Here is a 23604-nt window from a genome sequence, read left to right as displayed (position 1 = left end):
TTTGGCATGGCCTGCCTGCCACTTGGACCGCCCACGAGAATGAGAGAAAAAAAATGATGTTAATTTAAATGGCACCTATAAAAATTTTCCTTTCCTTTAATCCTCCTATTCCTATCATCAATTATCGAATAATCTTTCAAAAATCTTGAAAAGTATTGAAAAAAATTCAAATCTAATTTATCTAATTTATTAAAAAGAGAATTCAATGTATCTCCCTATCCTTTCCAGCAAAAGTCTCTTATATTAAATTTTTCTATTTCTCTTTAACGTTTATCTATATATATATATAGCGTGGAAAATAACTACAGTCCAAAAGATCATACATACACATTCCAAATTTATATAATTTTTATAATGATTACGTTTTTTTTAATTTTTTTTTTTGCAAACTATAAATTTTCATAAATATATTAATCAAACGTGAATCGTTAATTTACAAGGTTTCAATAGTACCGATGTGCCGATAGCAAATCGATCAAATACTTATGAGCAACAGCGTACAACAACGAAAGAAAGAGGAGAAGCCGGGAGGATGCTCGCACACGCGATTGTAGGTGCGTTGTATACATATGTATAGAGCTGGCTGACGGATCACGTGAGCGGAGGGCCCAACGGCCCCAATGAATAATTCACGACCGAGGCAGCGAGCCACCACCATGATCGTCGTAATACACTGTGTGCTCGTGCTGCCACGCTCGGTGCTCCCCCGACGAGTATCGTACTTCTGTGCCTCGCCTTTAAGGGGGCGCTATTACGTGTCTTCGCCGTTCTTTCTTGTTGCCGAAATTGGACTCAAGGATAACTTCGTTTCCTCACCCATTCTTGCCAATCTTTCGAATTTTTTCCATCTCGAAATCGGAGAAAATTTGAATTTGGATAATTGTGCAGCCTAGTGACTTTTGTCGTTTTTTTTTTTTTAGATTTGGATTTCGATTTTATTTTTTTTTTTTTAGGTTAGGTTCGAGTTCGAAATGAAATAAATTTGAATTTGGATGATTACGTCCAGTCTGGTGAGTTTTGGCATTTTTTTTTTTTGCTAAATTTAGATTTCAATTTTTAGGTTAAGTTCGAGTTCGAAATGAAATAAATTTGAATTTGGATGATTATGTGAGTTCTGGCGAGTTTTGTCATTTTTTTTTTTTTTTTTTTGCTAGATTTAGATTTCAATTTTTAGGTTAAGTTCGAGTTTGAAATGACATAAATTTGAATTTGGATGATTATAAGTAAGTTCTGGTGAATTTCTGTCGATTTTTATCTAGTTAGAATCTAGTACTTTTTTTTTCATGATTAAGTTTGAATTTGAAAATCATCAAATTATATAATTTAATGACTTTTGTCAATTGTTACTAAATACAGATTCTGATCTTTTTTATAATCAATTTCTATTATGTATTAATTATAATTAACCTCGTAGAAAGAGATAATAATTTTAATAATTAAGTTAACGAGATGTTAAATTAATATACGAATAAATTTACAAGTCTTTGAATATTTATATTCGCAGATAATCTACTCTTCTTTAACCTGCATTAAATTCTATTGCACCTGTTAAGTTTATAACAATATATAGTTTACTCTGCCCTTGTGTCTTAATTATAACTGAAGAACAGTTATTTTCTCCCTTTATGAACCAGTTCACTGTTATATCTAAATTAATTTAACTTATGTTCATTCTGACTGACTTTGAATTACTTCAAGCAACACTTTGTATTGCATACACATTTTCTCACGATCATATGATTGCATCTCATAAATTATTGTAACAATAAATAATAAAAATACAATTTCTTTAAACTTTGAACAGCTATTATATTAATTGCAGAGCAGTTGTGGAAAATGTTTTTTCTTTTTAAAACAACAAGTATACAAGTGTTTGAACGATAAAAATAAAAATAAAAACCAAGTTCATATTCGAATCAGTTAATAATCAGAAGTAAAAACTTCACCACCGTTCCTATGAAAACCCTTAATTAAACATGACCTAACCCAATTCTTAATTTCTCAATTTATCAGCAATACCTATTTCGACAAATCCTCATAAAACAGCTTGGACACGCAATAAAACTCCTCGTCATGAACAGAGAGAAACTGAGTAACGACGACTAAAAGTGACTTTGGCAATAACTTCCAGTTGTACTCTACTATTTCTCAGAACTCCTTAGTTAGATATGAACTAATCCAATTCTTAATCCCCCAATTCTATTTATCACAATCCAATATCTATTTCCTAATAAAAATTCTCATAAAATTGATCTCTTGAAACAAGTCTGCCTCTTTTCAAAATTCCCCAAACACCTAAAATATAGCAAAATATAGCATCAGAGATAATATAAAATAGATACAAAAAGATAGAAAATTCTACTAAACCTCAAATAAATATTTAAACATTTATTTCTTTCAAAGTCCATATAGATGCACTGTAGGCAAAACTCATTAAGACACAGAATCCAAATTAATAATCAAAATCATCAGAATTTTGAGACGCATTGAATCTCAATACAATCAAATGACAACCAATTTCTTCCAAAGTCACGAGGCCATGGAATAAATACGCTATAGGCAAAATCTGTCGAGCCACAAAATGAATCGAAATCTTTGGAAAATCATCGGACGTGACAGGACTGAACTCTCCGTACCTGGAACAAACACGAATTTCCTTCGAAGTGACGAGGGCAGACATGGGACACCATAGGCAAATCCCCTACCATCGAATTCTCGAGAAGCGAAATAATTTCGGTCCAAGTGTATCGCGGTTTGCTTACACGAGGATAATTCTTTGGAAGACGCGAATAGAGAAGAGAGAGGAGTGAAACAGTGCGTCAGCTCCCGACAGAAATAACATGGATATACTTAGACGGCCCTCCGTGCAAGATCCAACCAAACCACGCTTCCCCGAGGCCAATTCGAGTCCTAATGAAAACTACTCGCGTCGAGTCTCTTGAGGACAAGGGGCTGTACACGTCGTTCCAGACACTCGTCGTTACGCTTGATCGTTATCCGTTTCATAAATAAAACTTCAATTGCTAGTTTTTAAAAGTTTGCACGAATCACATCGTATGCGTATGTTGATCAGAGAGAATTAGGAATGATCGATCGATTTCGTTTGATTCGAAGTCTTTTAGCAACAAATTTATTTAGAGGTTAGCAGAAAATTCTGTTTTATCGATTATCGATAATAGAGGATTATCTTTTGCGATGTTTACACAGAAAGAAAATATAATTCATTAAAATTTAATGATTTTTTGGCGAAAAAAAAAAAAGAAAAGAAAAAGGAAAAAATGTATTTACCGCTTAGTTATTCGAAAATTGATTAAACAGAAGATCATGAATCGTTGAATGAAACTAGAATATAAATATATGTACGATGACTCACACAATTTCTTTGTATTATCTAATGCAGTGAAAGTATAGCAAGAATATAGTAAGAGTATTTTTTTTCGTAATATTTTGATTATTTTATGATATATTTTACATTATTATAACATATATCTATAATACAATTAATATTCTCGAAGATCAAAGTCTGCCTTTATATTATGATACTTGATTTAGAGTTCTCAGAAACAACTTTGAAGTTATTTCGAGAGCTTTAACGTACTATAGAGATTACATGTTTAATTAGAATTTCGTTTTTATAGATTTTGTTATCAAAAAAAAAAAAAAAAAAAAAATCAATATTTTAATTCCATAATTATTAATTTAATAACATATATATATATACAAGTAGTTAATAATATACAGATATATAATATAATTTTCCAAGTAAAACTAATTAACAAAAAACACTTGACTAGTAACACGCATCATTTAACATAAATTATAAAAAATTGTATAAAATGAACGAAAAAAAGTATCATTTATATATACACTGTAAATGAGAATTAAGAATCAGTGAATCAAAGTCGTAATGATAAATTTGCAATTTCCTAGGCGCACAAGCGTAGTTACTGTTAGAAATAAATCCATCCTCGCGTAAAAATAAAACTAGAACGGGAAGGCCTGACATACAAGTCACCGAGAGGCCGATGTTATGATAAACCGCTTTCGAAGTAGAAGAAACCGCCTTGTGGTTGCAAGAAGGGATCCAGTACTAATAAAGAAAAGTACCGTTCCATAAATTTTTAATGGATCGCATCGCCTCAGTGGTGGCGACTAGTATTGTTCCATGGATAAAATCGATTATTAAGACGTTACTCGTTCAAAGTCAAATATTAATTTGTAACTCTGTTTTGAATTTGAAATTCGCAAAATTTTAATTCTAATTAAATACCATATATATATATATATAGATTTCTTTTATCAAACGTAAAATATGAGACTCTAAAAATTTTAACAAAATTGCACGACACCAAAGAAGAAAATAATTCTGTTTTAATCATACGTATAAAAAGAATTCGCCGTGAAAAAAAATTAATTCAATCCCAATTCCAACATCTACAACGATATATCAGAACGTTTATAATGTTCCAAAAGAAAAGCATAATAAAACTCAATAAAACAGCATAATTTATTTTCCATGACACATCGGATAATCAAGAAGGAGCAAAATAGTTTTTGCTCCGCGGATTCAACGAACGATGACAGAGTGTGCTTACACAAACGGCACTGTGACAAATCAAGCATCGAGCCAACAGGATACGAGAAGAGAGGGATAAAAGAGAAAGGGGAAAGAGAGAGAGAGAGAGAGAGAGAGAGAGAGAGAGAGAGATGGAAGAAAGGGGAGCGAGGCGCGCAGAACGAAGAGGGGAGAAGAGGGCAACGAGACTTCTCATCGCGTATACGCGATGCAAACTTAGTTAATGACTGGCTCGTTAATCTAATCTAACCGGCGGTGCAATAATAATACGTAAAAACGACACTGTATATTCCGGTGTCTGATTACCAGCAGCTTCTTCGTCGAAGTAACTGCGGAACGGAAACGGAAGAAAGTTGAGTGGATAAAAATCCGTACGACTTTTATTAACGACGTTTCTTTTTTTTTCTTCATTTTGATTGATACGTATTGTGTGGTAGTAGATAATTACAGTATGCATGTATCTAGTAGATTTTGGAAATATTAGATTAATCGGAAAATTTTCGATGTTTTTCTTTAGGAGGAAAAAAATGATTGAAGAGAGAATTTGTTTATGACTATTAATTTTTTTATCGTTTTATTGGAATAATTATAATTAGAATTATTTTATTACGATGATATTTACGAAAATTCACGGCATTAATAATTAATCGAGACGCAACAATTCTCGTATCATTAATTTTCATTAATTTTTCCATAATATTAAAAATTGCGATAATTTTTTGCAATCTAAAAAGATTATAATTTCAATGATAATAATTCGAGATTTCGGAGACAATTTCAAACATGGATAAACATTCTCATAGAAATTATATGCACGGAGTACTTAATTCGCGATTAATAATTGTTCGTAGAAAGGGAACGATAAAAGGTGGCATCGAAGCATCGTGTACGATAATATACGTTAAGTACACACTGTCTCAGATTTATCTCTATTCGTCCACGGACGAACATTCTCGGCTCATCGATCAGCATACACGATCGCGGTATGCAAAGTGAAAAATAGTGGTAACACAGGCGCGAAAACGGTATCGAAAGACTGATGTAACATAATGTTTAAAGACTTGGAGCCTGGCCAACAACCAGACATTATTGAAACTGATCTGACTTATATTATCCTGGTCGATCGTAAGGATTGCTGTTATACCGATTCTTTGATCGAGTTTAAAGTTATACCTTTTCAAATTACATAATTTAAAATTTATATACTTCAATCTTATATATGTAATATCGATCGAATGAAAATTCTTCAGAAATTAAATGTTAGAATTTTGCAATCTTGAAAAATTCCTTTGAGAGAAAGTTATTGTCGATATAACATTATAATTGTTATTTAATATCAAAGAACTTAACCAAATGTTAGGTTAGAATTTTGTAATCTCGAAAGATTTCTTTGAGAAGAGAAAAATCTATCGATGCAAATCAAATTATTATACGTATAATACTAATTTTAATAATCAAATTAGGTACAATTGAAAAACTATTTCAAACCTTTTTATCAACAAGTTAAAAGTTCAACAATCCACCCATTCCTCAAACTTTCACTATCCACTAATTCTTGCATGATACACTAGCGCCCCCTTTAGTGTCTACAATGAAACTAAATCTATACACATATATCCTGACATTTATCTGGATAATTTCTGTGAATTTGTCTTCGAACGACGAAGAAAAAAAATGCATGCAACCTGTCCAAGAAGTACATGTCAAATTTCTCGTTCAAAATACTTGAAGTTCAAAAGATTTCATTCTCAAGAATTGAATAACGAAAAAACGCTAAAGTAAACACACTGCTCTACGTCGACGAACATATTCCATTAAAAGAAAGAAGAGAAAAAGCTAAAGACCGATGAATTTCATCACGTTACTGTCGAAAGAATGGATTATATACGCGTCACAGCATCGTTACGCACTTTTTCGCGTTCTCTCTCGACTCTGAGCTACCTGTTACATTTTCATCGAGGTTAAAAGTTGACCACGCGCGTACACAAGCTTGGCTGAATGAGTGTGCCGTTTTTTTCTCTGCCCGCGAAACAATAGCTCGACGTTAGAACGCGAATACACGCGCGCGTCGACATGCGATGGATTATGCAGTCTGCACTTAGAAAGTTTCACTCTGGCCGACGATTTTCCACGGTGCGGCCGTCTGCTCCGAATTGTGGAAAGAAGTACACAACGTCTTGGCTACGGGTGAACGTGTAACGAGGAAAGGAAAGCATGATTCAATTACCCTCCGTGTACGACTTGGTAGGTAAAGTAAATTAGAGGGATTAGAGGATTGTCGCGGGGTTTTTTAATTTTTGATACGATGGGATAATCTTTTAATTTTAATTTTACTTAAAATAAAATTATAATTAATAAAATTCTCGAACTTTCAACATAAAAAATTTATTTAAAGCACCATTTTATATTAAATATTCGTATAACAGTAATCGTAACGTTTTATCTACAAATCGATACCAAAATTAGCATAAAACGATCGTGAAAAAAACGTAATCTTCACGAAATCTCGTGCTTCGTTGATCTTCGTTCAATCGATGTCGGGTCATTCCCGACCCATTTAAACTTTATTTCAATAATAAACGACGAGAAAAAAATTAATTCTAAAATATCACGGAATTCTCGATATGGGGTCATAAATGACCCGATATCGTAAGTTTATACCATATAATCAATCCAAGAGTTAATTACTTTGCATTAGCCAAAAAGAGGAAAAAAGGAATGGAATGTTATGCTGTTACTCCGAGAAAGTGGTGATAAAACGAAGGAATCGTAGAGCGCTCGTTGTTCATTAAAAGCGAAATGACGTCGTAAGATGACCAAGTCGGTGTAATTTCCATTCGACCGTGTTAATACAATGATACCGTCGCCGTGGAGAGACGACGACGACGACGACGACGACGACGACGACGTCTCGACGTCGTCCCTGGCTACCATCAACAACGATGCTGAAACGCAAACACGAAAGAAAAATAGATAGAGAGGGAGTGGGATGTGCAAAATGGAGTTTCCATTTCGAGGGATTCGATAAAAAAAAAAAAAAAAAAAAAAGGATGTAAAAAATTAATTTTCATCGAAAATGAATATATATTATTGTTATTATATCGTTTTTCGAGGTTTATTTGTAGCGATAAATCGGCGTGTTATTAGATCGGGACTAGTGGATCGATGAAATATTTATGGGTAACAATAATTGGGATAATGTTCGGGCGGATAACTTTACTCGCCAATAATTCGCCATGGTTCTGCTTATGTAATTTTCATTTACATCACACGTCAAAACTCGAATTATTCCTGTTGACATTAATATAATGTATAATACATTTTGTACGAATATTTATCATTTTAATTCAATTACTAGGGATGCCGATATTTTAGTTGGATACGTGTTACTTCGTTACCTACGCACGGTAAACAGTTTCACGTTTTGACACGTGTTGTGATGAATCTCTTCGAAAATATTTCATACCTGTAACAAATTCAACGATCAATACAACAATTTAAGTATTAACCAAACGCTTAATTCTTAATTCCAATTTAAAACTCGTTGTTTCACTCTTAAATTTTGTCATATTAATTAAAGAAATCAAATAATGTAATTAAATTTCACAATCTAATATACGAATGAAATTGGGTAAGTATTCCAATTTCTTTTTCTTTTACGTAAAATAACGATGCACAAGACAAGGATGAATTTTCTCAGTGGGGAGGGGGGAGGCAAATTTCATCGTGGCCATCTTTCGGCCTCCTAATGAAGGAAAGAAGGAAGATGGAGAAAGGGAGGTGCGGAGAAGGGGTTGGTAGGGGCGGCGGCAATTTAATCTTTCTCCGGTGTCGACGCTTCTATATCGTTATGGAAGACGCGACGTGTCGCGGTTTATTACATTTTTTTCCCTCGCCTACTCGACCGACTAATGGACTACTAGAAATAGGTACGATGGTTTCGACCTTCTCGAGCGCGACCGCCGCTATTATGCTTTCGCGTATTTTCGTTTCGTATCGAGTTTCTTTCTTTCGGGTGGGGGAGGGTTATCGATTTAGTTGGATAATTTGTTTATTTCTTTGAACAATAATTTCGTTCATCGATTCCACTAACTGCATATTTTTTTTCTTTTTTTTATATTTTATATGTAACCGGTTCGTTTGTAACAATATTGTCGAGCATAAGGAAAACACGAAAATCACGTAAATTGATATAAACGCACCGCAAATTAAAAAAAAATTTACCTTTCGACGAGAATTAAAAATGAGTTTATTTTGATGTCGATACGTAAATACGACACGTTAAATTTGTACTTTTCCAATTTACAAACGTGAACACTGTATAATATTTATTAAACAAATTCCTTTTACTCCATTACGTTTAAAACGCGGAAGGTAATCAATAAAATTCGAAATAATATATTTAAAAAAGAAAAGAATAAATAAATAAAAAATTTAATGTTTAAAATAATACACCCATTAAAGTAATATATACATATTAAAATACGTATAAAGTACGCAAAATTTACGCGTTTTGAAATGAGACTCGCGCCACTGCTAGGCGACTAGAAACTTCTTGATCACCTTGGCAAATCCATTGCTCGATGACCTCGCGAACAGAATCGCGTCTGTATCAACTTGTTCGAGAAATCCACCGCTACGACTTCCTATTGATCTTTCACCTTTCTAACCGGCTACTCGGCTCACCGTACTCGATCCTCTCGCGACTCGGACCGTTACGTTTAATCGGAGATAGGTGATCCATTGTATATCCGTCGAATAAAAATTTACTTTCGTTTCACCATCGTTTCTTTCAATCGAACTGTTTTATCGAGCGATGATATTACTGTAATTGTTATTATTATTATTCTCGATTCAAGAATTCGTGGATAATGCAACTCTTGGAGAAGACCGAATTATATGTAAGAGATTTGGTATAATAAGAGGTGTGAACAGAATATTAAGTATGAGGTAAAAGTGAACTTTTTTTTTTTTTTTTGAGTTTCCTGATACTGAAAGTACGAGAAACGAAACGTGTATGCGGATAATTTTGTACTATTATATAGGGAATTTGGAATGGGGAATTTTTTAGTAACTTTTTTGTTACCACGAATACTTAGGGATTTTTCTCTGTTTTATATTGGAACATTCTCTGTTTTATATTTGAAATATTGGTAGCTTTCATAAGATTTCTCTGCGAATTTGAATTAATTATTCTGCAATTATATTGAAACAAGTTAAAATATGTTTTTGCGTTTATTTTAATGCTATTATAATATTTATTTATTTATTTAAGACTGAAACTATAAATCAGTCTTAAATGATAAATTGTAGATTTCTGTTCTAATTAAAATTGTATGTAATAGATTTTGGCATTTTTTAAAAGATCAAGAAATTAAATCAAATTAAATTAAATTGAACATAATATTAAATCATATTAATCTACTAGATTGTATTAAAATTAAATATGCGAATATTATTACAGTAATATACAGTAGAATAAATGATCTCTATAAAAAGTAGTTTATTAATTTTCAAATCACATTATACAGGCTTTATCTATTAGAGAGAGAGAGAGAGAGAGAGAGAGAGAGAGAGAGAGAGAGAGAACGAAAAAAGTGAGATGAAAAAAGAAGAGAAAAAAAAAATCCTGCACTTTGCACTCACACATACGTGTATTAATGTTTAATAGCATCGCAGAAGCTCATAACGTCGTTTAATTTATCCTCGTAAGTTTTTTTATTCATATTTGTCGACACGGTTTCACGAAGATATTCTTATGAAAAATGAAAATAATTGATTTTTATACGTAATAAAATTATATCAAATTAAAAAGTGAAGAGGATTTCTTTTAACTTATAATTTTAATAATCTTAATAATCACATTTTAATTAATTTTGCATATATCATCGAGCATGTATCACGAAAAAAATATCTGAATAAAAAAAAATTGTTTTCAACAATAATAAAAATAGATTATTGCCTCTTAAAAGTAATTTAGAATTTTTCTTTTTTTTTTTTTTTCAAATCGGATATTATATAACTCTTAACTAATCGTCATTTGAATCGAAAATAAAGAATGTTAAAGAAGAATATTTTATCTATTTTTTAAAATTTTATCTTTTACATTTCTTAAAATGTTAAGTCAAGTTATTGGAATAAACAATAAATGATCACAAATAATTGAAAAAAAAAATCTTTTTCCATTACCCATAGTAAAAGAATTTCATCCTGAAAAGATTAAATTATATAGATTTTCCTACTTGCGTAGCTCACCTCGTATATATCGAGCAGCAATCATCGCAGAAAATATTACGATTAAAATTACCCGGAGGTTAGCCTCGTGAGAAATTTACCGTTGGAAGAAAACTTTTTTTTTTCTTTTTTTTTATCTTTTTCTAATCACCAAACTTTCCAGTCCATTAACCACGTACGATCGAACCATCCATGCAATCGCGTCAAGTGACCACGAAACGGTTTTCATTATCGATGTCGAAGTTTCTTGGAACATAAAATACGCGAGCTTCCTTATTTCATCGATTCGAATCGTGTCGCCTATGAATTTATTTTAACGTTAAACGTACCATGCTCGGTTGAAAACCGTATAATTTTAGAGAAAAAATTCGATTGAAAAATTTTTCCATTCGTTGCTATTGAATTCGTGCACACTACAGCACTAGGGTATTTACGACTTACTTATTAACTATCGATATCGTTATCGATAAATATCGATAATATCGTTGAGATATCGATAACGATGGATGGAAATAATCGAAATTCTTATTTTCTTTTTCTTATTCGAGATTATCGAGGTAATATCAGAGATATTATTATACTTATACTTTTCGTTTAGTTTTCGATACATTCAAAATACGAATAAAACTAGATGAAAAAAATTACTATATAGTAATTTATTTATAGTAAATTATTTTTGTTCCAAAGTGACAGTTACGCGATTCGATAATAATTTTGAATGAGAAAAAATCATTTCCGTAAAATTAAATGATATCGATAATAATGAATGTGTATTATATCAAGAGGAAAGAGTTTTATATGTATTTATAATTTTATATCTCGTTATTAGGTTGGTGTAGATCGTGTTAATTGTCAAAGTGATTTCCCGATTAAAAATCGGAAACAATTGAATTCATCGGTCGGTTATTTTATGCCACAGAATTTATTTTCATAACGTGATGAAATTTTTGCAAATAAAATGAGTACCATCGTTACTGCAGTGAAAAGAGAGACCATTGGTTTGCCTGGTAATTTCGGTTGATAAAATAAAATAAATAAAATGGTAACGATGTTTGAGCGAAATTTTTAACGAAGTTCTTAAACTACACGTACGATAAATTTTAAATTAAAATTCTCGTAATATTAAATACTGAGAGTGGAATATATACAAAAAAATATAAAATAAAGTTAATTATTCTCTGATAAATCTCAACGATTAATTCTTAACGATTCTGGCTTTTGATTCTCTAATAAAAAAAAAAATTTTTTGAATACAGAATTTATAATGTATATTTTGTAATATTTATTCATAGCGAAAAGCGAAAGAAAACGTAAACATAAAAATAGAAAATCTTAAGATAAAATCTTTTTACATAAAAATTCTAAAATATCGAAGAACTAATTTTTTACATATATTAAATTCAACGAAAAAAATATATATATATATAAGTACATAAAAAGCTGACTTTCCACCATACACAATTGAATTTCATTCAATAAAATATTACGATTTAAAATATCCTATATCAAATCATCCATCTAATAATTCATCCAACAAACCTGAATTCTCGTCGTTTCGATTCTAAAAGAAATATTCATCTCGAAATACATACCTACTAAAAAAACACTAACTAAAAAGAGAAACTCGAGTTAAATAGCTGTTAAAGTCGAATGTACCTTCGAGTCGAGAAAATCAGAAGATAAAGGGGTCGTTTATCCGTGTAGACCAGGCCCAAGGGCAATTTCTAACGTAGTGAAGAGAGAGAAAGATTCAACAAACAAGGAAGCGGCTTCCATCTTATCCATCCACCATCCACCGTGTAGATTCTATTCGATTTCTATTACCGGTGGATCGAGGAGCGAGAAAGGACGCCCTCGGGACATTTGAACTTGGCGCCAAACGGGAGTCCGCCATGACACGTTTCTTCTACCGTAACAACAATAATCGTGCGCGCGTAATATCACGTCGATCGTTCCTTTCGACCAAATCGTGTTATAAAGTCTTTTCGCCAAGATTGTGTTTGGAATACGAGTTTCATTCGTCGAGACGTGGATTGGTTCTTTAAATGTGTTTTCCTAGAAGAAAAATGATGCAATAATCGAGAAGAAATTTTTTTGATAAAATTGTGGTTAGAAAAGTCTCGTGTATTATGTATCAGTGCGGAGAATTGATATTAATCCAGTTTATAATTACTTTTGAGCAATGTAATTTTTGGGAAAAAGAATCGATTATATTTAGAAATTGATTCAATTTTATTTTATTTCAACATAATATTTTATGGTTTTTTTTTTGCATTAATATCCTCGATTATTCTAGGGAATTATTGCTTGATTGTTTTGTTCTCTCTATCGTTTTTATGTTCAAGATGAGAGAAATTATTTTCATGAATTGTTTTACGTAAGTATTAATGTTATTAACTATAATGAACAATTATTGTTTATATCTCGAATAAGTAAAATATGATTTTAGAGTAAAATACGATATAAAATACTTGATTATTTATTTCTGAATATATATCTTATAGATATATCAGACATCACATTTGTATGGTAATAATTATTATTAAGTTACTATTCTTTTTTTCCTAAATACATACCATTTAAATATAAAATTTTCAATAGCAATTTCACTTAGCAATTCAGCACACTCCTTTTTACGAGTCTTTTTTTAGAAAGTTTCCAATGATTATTCACAAACAATGTGTTACGTACAAAATATGAATTCTTAAAAAAAATTAAATAAGATGCCATAATAATAAACGATCGTATCTTCGTTTCAGCATTCTTCGAAATTAATTTTTAAACAAAACAGATCAAATAGTGGATTGTTTTTTATGTAACGGCGCAGTTGAATTCGAAGCCGCAAACTTTGGTGAAAACTGATTAGCATCCTTCGTTACAGTACATCGCACGATGAAATTGGGCTGTTTTATTACGGATATTCGCGTTCCTGGGAAACGAAATAAGTCCGGGCCTTTTGAATTGCAAATTGAAACCGATCCCTCGCCCCTCGATTTATGTATTATGAATACATTATGAATACATACCGGGGAGGAGGGGGGAATTTAAAAATTTGTTGTAATGAACGATGCAATCGCGGAAATTCGCAAGTTTCTCTGTATTATGAAGACAATTAAAACGATTCGAAATCATTTTTCCCTATCTAATCGTCAATTCGACGAAAATATATTGTTAAAAATTGTACAATAAAGTACATACCGAAAATTTATCACGTAAACGTGACATTTTTTACAAGACTCAAGAAATATTTTTTTTTTTACATCGTTTATTTTTATTTCTACATCACACCTTGATAAACGAATGATAAAAAATTATTATTATTATTATTATTATTATTATTATTATTATTATTATTATTATTAAGATCAATGAAAAATAAAGTTACACTCTAAAATTCTCACGCAATTCTTTTTTTTCCCTTCCCAAGGATCAGCAATATTCAAACACCGTTACGAATTATCATTTCGTACGTAGGATTGAAAGTCTCATAACTCTAGAGCCGCGAATCTGCATCATTATATCCGCGATCACTACCGGTGCACCGCCATTGTGCTCGTTACACGTTGCACACGACGTCACGATTGTTATTACGAAACGAGAGAAAATGTTTCTGGTAGTAATCGATACTCGATATCCGGTAATAAGACGGCCGATAGAGTACGTGTGCCGCGGCAACAACAGATATCGGTTGAGAATTTATCGGTGTGTACACGTGTACTCCCGTATCTGCCGGTTGAATGCGGAGAAACGTGTGCATTTCAATCGCGTGATTGAGAACGTGCGCGGGGCCGAACTCTCTATCCCCCGAGGCAAGTTTCACGGGTCAGAAAATCATGGGGTGGCTTTACCACCTGGCCGATGTTCGTATATTCCTCCCTCTCCATCTCCAGTCACCCCTAGTGCTCGCACAACACGTGCACACGTGTATACGTGTTGTACGTTAGTATAGACAGGACGCCCCTTACGTTCGAATCATCTCTTTGCCCCTCTATGTCCCCTATATAAACCGCACTGTTCGTCTACTTCTCTCTTTCTGAGGTAACGCTACAGTTTGTCTGCATACCAGCCAGGCGACAATCACGCGATTCTGTCGTGGGTATCGGTCATTCGGGTATATAATAGAGTCTCTTTCGAGTTATTTTTTTATTGGACTGAAAGGGAAGTCATTAGTGTTATTTCGATTATTTGATATGCTATAGAATAAACATCGAAGTGATACAATTGCTTATTTGCGATATTATTATTTATTATTATTATTATATTATTATTTATAGATGTTTTTTTACCGCTGTAAAATACGTATATCGAGTATACGTAAATATCGAAGGATATTGGTTAGGTAAAAATACACTGGATCCCGAGATTCGGCGTTCGGGTTGAATCGGAAATATTCGGACACATTCGGACGAAATCGCGATCTTACTCGATTTCGCCCGAATCCGTCACGAAGTTCGGAATCAAATATTAGTAGATATATTGCTACAAAATAAATAAGACACGTTTCTATAATTATTTATTTTATTAATACGTCATAATAATAATATTTCTTTCACAACTTTAATTTATGATACACGTTAATTTACTTAATAAATCACATAAATAAAAAAAGATTATTTCCAAAATTAGTCCTCACTTTAAAATAATATTTAATCCATTTAAATATACGAGAAGAGTTGTGACGTTCTTTATCGAATATTTTGTTATCAATCTTAAAGATCGTTTCGCGATTTTTATTTTTAATGAATCTATTGTAACGAATTTATCGACTTTCTATTATATCTTCTCTCTCTTTCTCTCTCTTTCTCTTTTTCTTCTTTTTTTAATATTAACTTCAAATTGAACTTTCGCACGCCTAGTCAGCCCGATTCCCCGTCAGATTTCAATCGTACCGTATCGTTACAACAACCGCGCTCGCGATTGCAATATTACGGAAATATAATATTACGGGCAAATGAGCATGATACAAATCAACGCGTCGTGTACGATTTTCATCGATGAAATTTGCACGGTCGAGCGAGTCCGCGCGAAACAGTTCGACCGTTCGCCGACGTTTAATTTACTGCTTTCAATTTTACATTATTAATGACGAATGGATGATCGAAAAAAAAAAAAAAAAAAGAAAAAAGTAGAAAAAAAAAAAAGGAAGAAATAAAAGAGGGAGGAAAAATTTCATTCCACAATGTGATTCCGTGTGGTTTGAAAATGCAGCCACGGATGGGACGAATGGCAGATCGGTTTTATAAACGAACGATCCCGATACAATCAACACGTGTACGTGACATTTATTAAAAAAAAAAAAAAAAAAAAAAAAAAACGTACGTCACGCTAAATTATCTGTACGAAACGTGCCCGATAAATAAACAAATTGTTCCAGAACCGCATTCGAGTTGCTCTCGTGACTTTTCGAGATCAACTGGGAAATCGAATAATATTTTTTCACGTTTCGATATTTCGTTTCGGTTTAATCTTTGAGCGATAATATCGTACACGCGTCAACAATATAATAATATAATTTATATATTATCTTTTTTTTAGATATTTTCGTTGATACGTCGAGAAAATGTTTTTTAACAAAAATTAACCGATTTTTGACGGATTATCGATGTTAAAAAATTGTTGTAAATTAAAAAAAAAAAAAAAAAAATTTATGAAACATCGTTCGTTCTAAATATAAAAAAATTCTGTATTAATAATTATTCCATATTGTCGAATTATTATCAGTATTATTAACGATAATACCGCTATTAATGTAAACAAAGCTTGAAACACAATGGAATTTTCACTATCTAAACTTCCGCTATCGGACTATATCCTACTACTCCAACATTCTATTATCCAAACTCTCCAACCTTCATAATCTGTTTCATATTGAAACAGAAGCATTACTCACAGCTTTGGTTCTAGTAGGAACGTATGGATACAATTCACTATGAATCTAATAGACTGAGATCTGATAGATCGGTTCTCTGTCCTCGGTTTTAAAATTTTATTGTTCACAACGCGGATGATTTTAATTTTTTTACTCAGATTTTACATGCCTGAAGAAATATGTTAATCCGATTTTTAAATTTAAATTTTTTTTTTCTATTCTTGGGTTTTAAGGAATAAATTAGCGATTTGATCAGCAGTGTACAAAGTAAAATGCAAAACATATCTAAGATATTTATAAACACACTTCTTGGAATTAATGAAAAATTTAAATTGCAAAATAAATTTAAATTTATTATAAAAATTATCCTTGTCCAATATCTTGATTTGTCCATTTCAATGACAATTCGAATAAATGTAACAATTGGAAAATAATTGGAAAATAACAAGATCGTTTCTTTTCAAATTTTTCAATAATATATTTAAATTTACATTAATGACGAGACGATAGATACTTCAATCCCAAAAGACAACAATTTAAATTAGTTTTCTATTGGAACTTCTATTTAAGCTCTGAGAAAATCTGATGGTGACGTTCGACCTTTCGTAAATCGATCTAGGAACAACGACCTTTTGTATAGGTTTTATTAGGGTCACTAGATGGTCGAATAGGCCAGTCGTTAGTCGCACACGTGCCGATCATCGAGTTAAGGTCCCAGACCCGTTTCTGAATTAATGAACACTCGAGAGAAGCGGCGGAGTTAAATTGTTTCATAATTTAAATGCAACACTGAACTTTGGATCAAGGATTCGAAGTATTTTTTTTTTTTTTTTTTAAAAAAGATTAAAATGGAATTTTTTTTTTTTCGTTTTTGAAACATTAAATGTTAATTATTGAAAATCATAGGAGTTATTACAATTTGATGATGCATTCTACGAAGAATTGAGAGAAGAATTTGAGAAACATCGTATTTGTAATATTTAAATGATGATGCCAAAATTGTTTTAATATCACGAATGATATGCAAAATTCTATACTCGGAACAAGAATCTTAAAAATAGCACCATGATGGATGAAGATTAACTAGATGAAGATTGATAACGATGAAATAATCGAATTAAATGGGAGGAATTTATAATTTATAAAACACTCATTGAAGATTATAATTGTGTTGCAAAAATATAAAGGAAATTTAAGAAATTTTAAATAGTCGGTTTTAAATAGACAAATCGTCAATAAATCTTTTGTGATATAATTAAAATAAAATTTGATAAGCCTTGCAATTTGATTTGATATTTTCAATCAATCAAAATTGAAACATTACTTTCGTACACAAAAATGAAAAAAATAAATCCTAAACCAACATTCAATAATATCAAACCGAACTTACTACGCCATTTAGATTTCCAGACAAGAAAAATTCCAAAATAAAAGAATAAATAAAAAAGAAAATTTCTGGAAAAAAAAATTGTTCAAATTCGAGAAACACGAAAAGTCAAATAACGCCGAATCCTCTCTAATTAACAGGGTGGAAAATTAAACCCGACGTGCAAAAGGATTATAGCCATTCGTGGCACGAGTCCGCGAAAAAAGCAAAGGGTTAACCTACGAGAAATACGTAATGGAGGGGGAAAAAGAGAAAGACACGCGTACACCTTCGAAGGTAATTTTAGTTACTTGACAATTTGGCACTGTCTACGCCAAATAGAAAGTCACGCGCGTACCGGCTTCTCTTCGAGAGAGAAAGAGAAAAACCTGTGATGGTGCCACGCGAGCAAAAGAAACTGAGGGAAGAGAGGAGTGGAGAGGAGGGAGATAGAGAGAAAGAGAATGGCCGAACGGTAGAAAGCGAAAGAAGAGACGAACGGAGAGAAGTCGTCGGTACGCGTGATAATCTATTTGCTCCTTCCGTAGTGCAACGGGACAAGAAGTCCTATTTATATCGCGAAGAAGCCTCGGTTTAATGAGTCTAGCTGCTATCACGAGTCCACTGAGATACGATCGCCACGATGTTAAACAAAAGGGAGTCGAATTTACGATAAAAGAGGGAAAGAGGTTAGGTTATGTTGCTTTTAATCGCTTAATGGCGTAGAGACTCGTGTAGAGGTAATCTACACGAGTGCTTAAATACTTCTTTTTGCTTTGATCAAAAATTTGACATTTGTGAGAAAATTTGTAAAGTTCAATTTAGTATTAAAAATAGTGATAAAGATCCTATTGTAAGTGTTATACAATTATAATTTGTTTTTATTATACATTAAAAAAAAGAAATTATTTTTTATATAACAAAAGTTCTTTAACAAAGATACGTAAAAATGAAAAACGAAATTCTTAAAATCAAACGTTACGAATAAAGAATCGTGAGGAAATAATATGAGATTCGAACTTTAAAATTAGACAAAGAATATAAATAATCAATCGTGAAATAAAGGCGATTATCTAAAAGAAAAAAAAAAAAAAAAAAAAGAAAGAAAACAAAAAAAACACGTTATCGAAGCTCCAATATTTAACATGCCGATAAGGCGAACAGATAAAAAGCCTCCGGTATCAAGCGTAGAAAGTGTGTATGAGTTTAGCGAAGGTGATATGAATATCGAATTCATCGATTACCGATTACCGCGCTACCGGTTCCGCGGTTCGCGTGCGTGCACCGCGCTCTTTGCTCTTCAAGAAGAAAAACGAGCTGTTCGGCCAGCGGGAACGAGGAGGGCGGAACAAGCTCGAAGAAACACAGGTTGCACCTGCCGCCGCTGCTTGGCCGCAGCGTTGCTGTACCCAACTTATCCCTTCCCCAACATACACGGAGCCACAGATTTTTATCCATCTCGCTTAAAAACTTCGATGCCTATTGGTCGTGCTTATTATATATTCAAAGATTTTTAATCAGTTCGTTTGATTTTCGGCAAACATTGACAATGGATTTCGCGATCTTGTGCTATACTACTGGCTTATAGTATTAATGGATAATTAGATGGCTTTACATCGACCAATTAGGCCAGTTTACATAATGTAAACGACATAGGTTAGGTTGATAATATGCAATTTTTCTGTTCTAAAATATCTCCTTATGAAATTTTTATTATATTTTATAATTAATATTGATTAATTAATAAAATTGATATTTGATCATTTGATTTATTATATTTTTTAACAATATAATCAAAGAATGAATTAATTTTAAAATGTTAAAAGAATTTTATTAGACTTAAAAATTATATTAATTATATCACGAAGAAATAAATTGGAATCATAATTGATTTTATTCAAAACAATCTTCTTAACCAATTTTTTTGTAAATATTGCTAAAGTTTTATGTAACATCTAGAATCCAATTTAAGATTAGTAAATCTTAGTTTAATAATTTTATCTTTAAGCAAACTACTAATGGAGATAGACTTTCGTTTTTATTATCAATACATTACAGTTTATTACAATGGTAGAAATCACACACAAGCGAAAATTTAATAGCAAAGGTACATTTGAATTATTGCAGTTTTTATGAGTTGTAGAAAGCTAGCAATGCGAATGGAGAGAACTAGAAATTTGTGAAAACTTTTCGAATATGATGCTGTTTCAGTATAGGGTATAAGAGTAGTTTAAAAAGATTCGAAAGAGGCGATTTCGGTAAAATATTTTTCCTTAGAAATGCAAGAATCTTTTTGAAGAGGTAAAGATGAAAAGAAAGTTAAAGTGAAAATCATGTATAAGAAATGGAAATATAAATGTAAATAATTGAATTAGTTAGAAAAGAGCTTAAAAAATCTAATAACATAATAATTTTTACTTTGATAAAGTTTGATTATGATTTGCATAAAAATTAGTTCATTATTTTCTATTAATTTACTTTTTTAATATTTTTAAGATGAAATTTATAGATAGCTAATAATTTAAAAATCTGTAATATTATAATTTTTATAAACTAAAAAAAATATGTTTCATAATATAATATATAATTCATCGATATAATGTGATTATTTCAAATCAAAGATTGAATTTTTCATATAATTCTACAATTTATGAGAAAAAGTTTAAAATAAATAAAACTGCAAATATTCTTAATACTCGGAATAAATTAATTAATTATTTTCTAAAATATAAAAATTTCATTAATTTAATTCTTATTATGAAACAAAATATAAAAACAAAATATATTCTCTTCAACATGAATTTTCAAATAATAATGCAACTGTTAAATATACAATTTTCATCGCGTCTATTTATAATCTATAATCTCGCATTTAAACTGCATTTTCAATTTGAGGTATTTCTTCAATTAAATTGGATAGAAACAGAACGAATAGATAAGATATGAATAAAAATAATGCACCAGTGTTAACAAAATTTACAGCTTCAACCAGCTGTTATCATGGCATCATTAAAATCAACAATTTAAAATCAAATTAATTTTCTAACAATATTGCCATTCACGATACAAGATAAACTTATAAAGACGTACACGTGCACGCGACACATATACGTGCACGCGACGCATACACGTGCGATCATTTTGTGAACGTGAGCAGTAAAAATAATAGTCGATATTCCTTTTCGAATCTTAAATGGAAGTCGATAAGAATAAATCGAAAATATAAAAACACATGTGAATAACACATATCGAACAATTTTCATGTAATTTTTCTAATGATGTGTACTTAGTTTCTCGACAATTTGATCAATCTCATTGCGTATCATAAAGGTTATATACGCAACGGAGTTTATAATAGCGGAGCATGAAACCGATATACGCTCACTTTATAGTCACAATAAAGCGGAAAACTACCGTTCGAACGTTCCAGCTAACTAGTTTCTAATTGAAATACGAACAAGTCAATGACAGAAAAAAAGTCAACGTTAACAAACTGACTCGAAATGCGCGATCGACGGCAACAATCTTTACCAAACAGCGTACCTGGTCGTACCCGGTTAGCCGCCACGATAACAAGTATCCGATTAAATTTATGTAATGGCGTGTTACCATGTTACCGTGGAATTACTTTGATAACCTACTGTGATAACGTTATGGTATTAGAATCACTGTCACTTCGATAATATTTTTCTTATTATACGAGTACAAACGCGAAATCTTTGAAATGAGATTTCAAATTTCAAATCATAATTGCATATACTGACTTTTTCAAAAAAATTAATCTTACCTACTGAATAAACGAAGCTGGATTTTTCTTATATTTACTATTCATAATATTAGTTAAAAAAAAAAATTGTAGTATAACGTTTGTAGATGATATTATGCAGTGAAAAGAATCGAAAAAATAAAATGATAATCGTAAAGTTGTCTACACGAACGCGTGTCCCGACGGCGACAATGTTGAGCCGTGAGAGACGAGAAAAAAATCAGCAACGCGGTACCGCATATTACAAGACACTCGTCGTCGCATCCACACATGTGCATATACATATGCACGTGTCATACACGCACATATACACATACATACACACAGAACAGACGGTAACGTAGTTCCATGCAAGTGTATATTCGTACATACACAAGCGCATGATTAAAAGAGAAACTCACTCCAGAAATAATGCACAGTATCCATCCAAGTCGCGGTGGTGGAGGTAGGGTTTGCTTGTCCTGGATTATCAAGACTCGAAAGAGCGCGACAAAACGTACAGCGTTGCGTTTAAGTTCCTCGAACGTTTATCGTCGTGATGGTTGTCGTTGTCGCGACCGTCGTCGTCGTCTTACGACGACGACAACATGCTTTTGTACGGGCTTCCCGTCTAAATATCCCGTATTCTCGTATCTCTACACTGAGGCACTCACTGGTTGAGCAACGAAAACGCACCGCGTTTCACGATAAGCACCGTGTACATTCCCCTCGAATATATTTCGCGCCGAGCTTTTCCCGCGTTTAGTTTCGTTGACGCACACGCGGCGAAGGTAACGCAGCCAGAGCGAGATGGAGAGAAACGCACACACATATAACACGCGAGAGCGGTAAAGAAAGAGCGGGGAAATAGATAGAAAGAGAAAGAAAGAGGAAAGAGGAAGAAAGGAGAAGAATGAGAGAGAATGACAGAAAAGGAGAGACACGTAGACGCGTGTTACGTTGAGAGTAATGGAATATGTGCGAACACTTCTCGCTTGGTCCCGCCTAGGGGAAAGAAAATCCGTCGCTGCCACCACTGTTCCACCTCCAGAGCTTGTTAAAAGCCGTAATATATGTATAATGCGAAGTGCGTGTTCGCGCGCGCACAGTTTTCAAAACAAAAGATACCGGTATAAACGGGAGCCGGTTTGTAGTTACTGTCTTCTTTCAATGTTTTCTCCGTTTATCCGTTCGGTTTTCCTATCCACCGTGAATCGCTCTCTTCTACTCGCGCGGTTTTTCCGCACGCACACGCCGCCGCGGATCAATAATTCACCATACGAATTCACCAGAAGCGGGTGAGCGAGCGGGCTGGCACGCAGGCACTAGGCAGAGGCACACGTTTCTGTCGTGGCGCGCTCTCCTCGGGGAAACGCACGCAGCCCACCACCACCGGCACACCGCCGACCGATCGCGCTTCGTCCTAACCTCCTCGACGAGTCTCCGTGCGAGCGAGTCCGTACACGTTGCCAGAGAGACTGCACACGCTTCGGTAACACACATACACTGAACCGTTCGCTTGACACACAGCTGACACAACGCTCGTAAACACGCGACAATCGAACAAAGACGGATGCACCAATGCACTACCAGACTGCACGGATAGATGCGATAGACCGGCACAACTTGAGCTCTTCGTTTATCAAACTGATCCGACTATCGTTTCATCACACTCTCTGTCATTCTCTCTCCTTCTCTCTCCCTCTCCTTTCGATCTCTCTCTTTTCCTTCTATCCTTTCTCTCATACTCTTACTCGCTCTCACATACACATTTACTCGCTCTTTCCTTCTTACTCTCAATAGCAATAGTAGGA

The 23604-nt window shown here is 32.8% G+C and overlaps 1 protein-coding gene and 2 long non-coding RNA genes across 10 annotated transcripts in view; 1 reads left to right on the top strand and 2 right to left on the bottom strand.

The window, feature by feature from the left end:
* scalloped (TEA domain transcription factor 1 homolog scalloped) overlaps window positions 1-23604 on the bottom strand; it is a 173229-nt gene that overhangs the window by 148994 nt on the left and 631 nt on the right. For 5 of the 8 annotated variants that reach the window (XM_031920398.2, XM_086913717.1, XM_086913712.1 and 2 more), the window contains exon 1: window positions 22213-23463. The exons of the other annotated variants lie outside the window; for them this stretch is intronic. Coding sequence is in view for 2 of the 5 variants with exons in the window: in XM_086913718.1 (XP_086769844.1) it covers window positions 22213-22237 (25 nt within the window). In the remaining 3 variants the exon portion in view is untranslated. Of the gene's footprint in view, window positions 1-22212; window positions 23464-23604 lie in introns of those variants that run through there. 8 annotated transcript variants of the gene reach the window in all.
* LOC147656799 (uncharacterized) lies at window positions 6943-11290 on the bottom strand. Its single transcript, XR_015293923.1, has 2 exons — window positions 10832-11290; window positions 6943-8042 (listed from the first exon to the last, which is right to left on the bottom strand). It is a non-coding gene; the product is annotated as an uncharacterized LOC147656799 (long non-coding RNA).
* Window positions 12650-14210, top strand: LOC147656798 (uncharacterized). Its single transcript, XR_015293922.1, has 2 exons — window positions 12650-13187; window positions 13570-14210. It is a non-coding gene; the product is annotated as an uncharacterized LOC147656798 (long non-coding RNA).

This window comes from Apis florea, unplaced genomic scaffold, assembly GCF_048593485.1.
Source record: "Apis florea isolate Af1SG1 unplaced genomic scaffold, ASM4859348v1 contig_3496_pilon, whole genome shotgun sequence".
In the NCBI taxonomy this organism is placed as follows: Eukaryota; Metazoa; Arthropoda; class Insecta; order Hymenoptera; family Apidae; genus Apis; species Apis florea.
The sequence above is the reverse complement of the archived record's forward strand: the minus strand, read 5'-3'. Positions and strand labels throughout refer to the sequence as shown.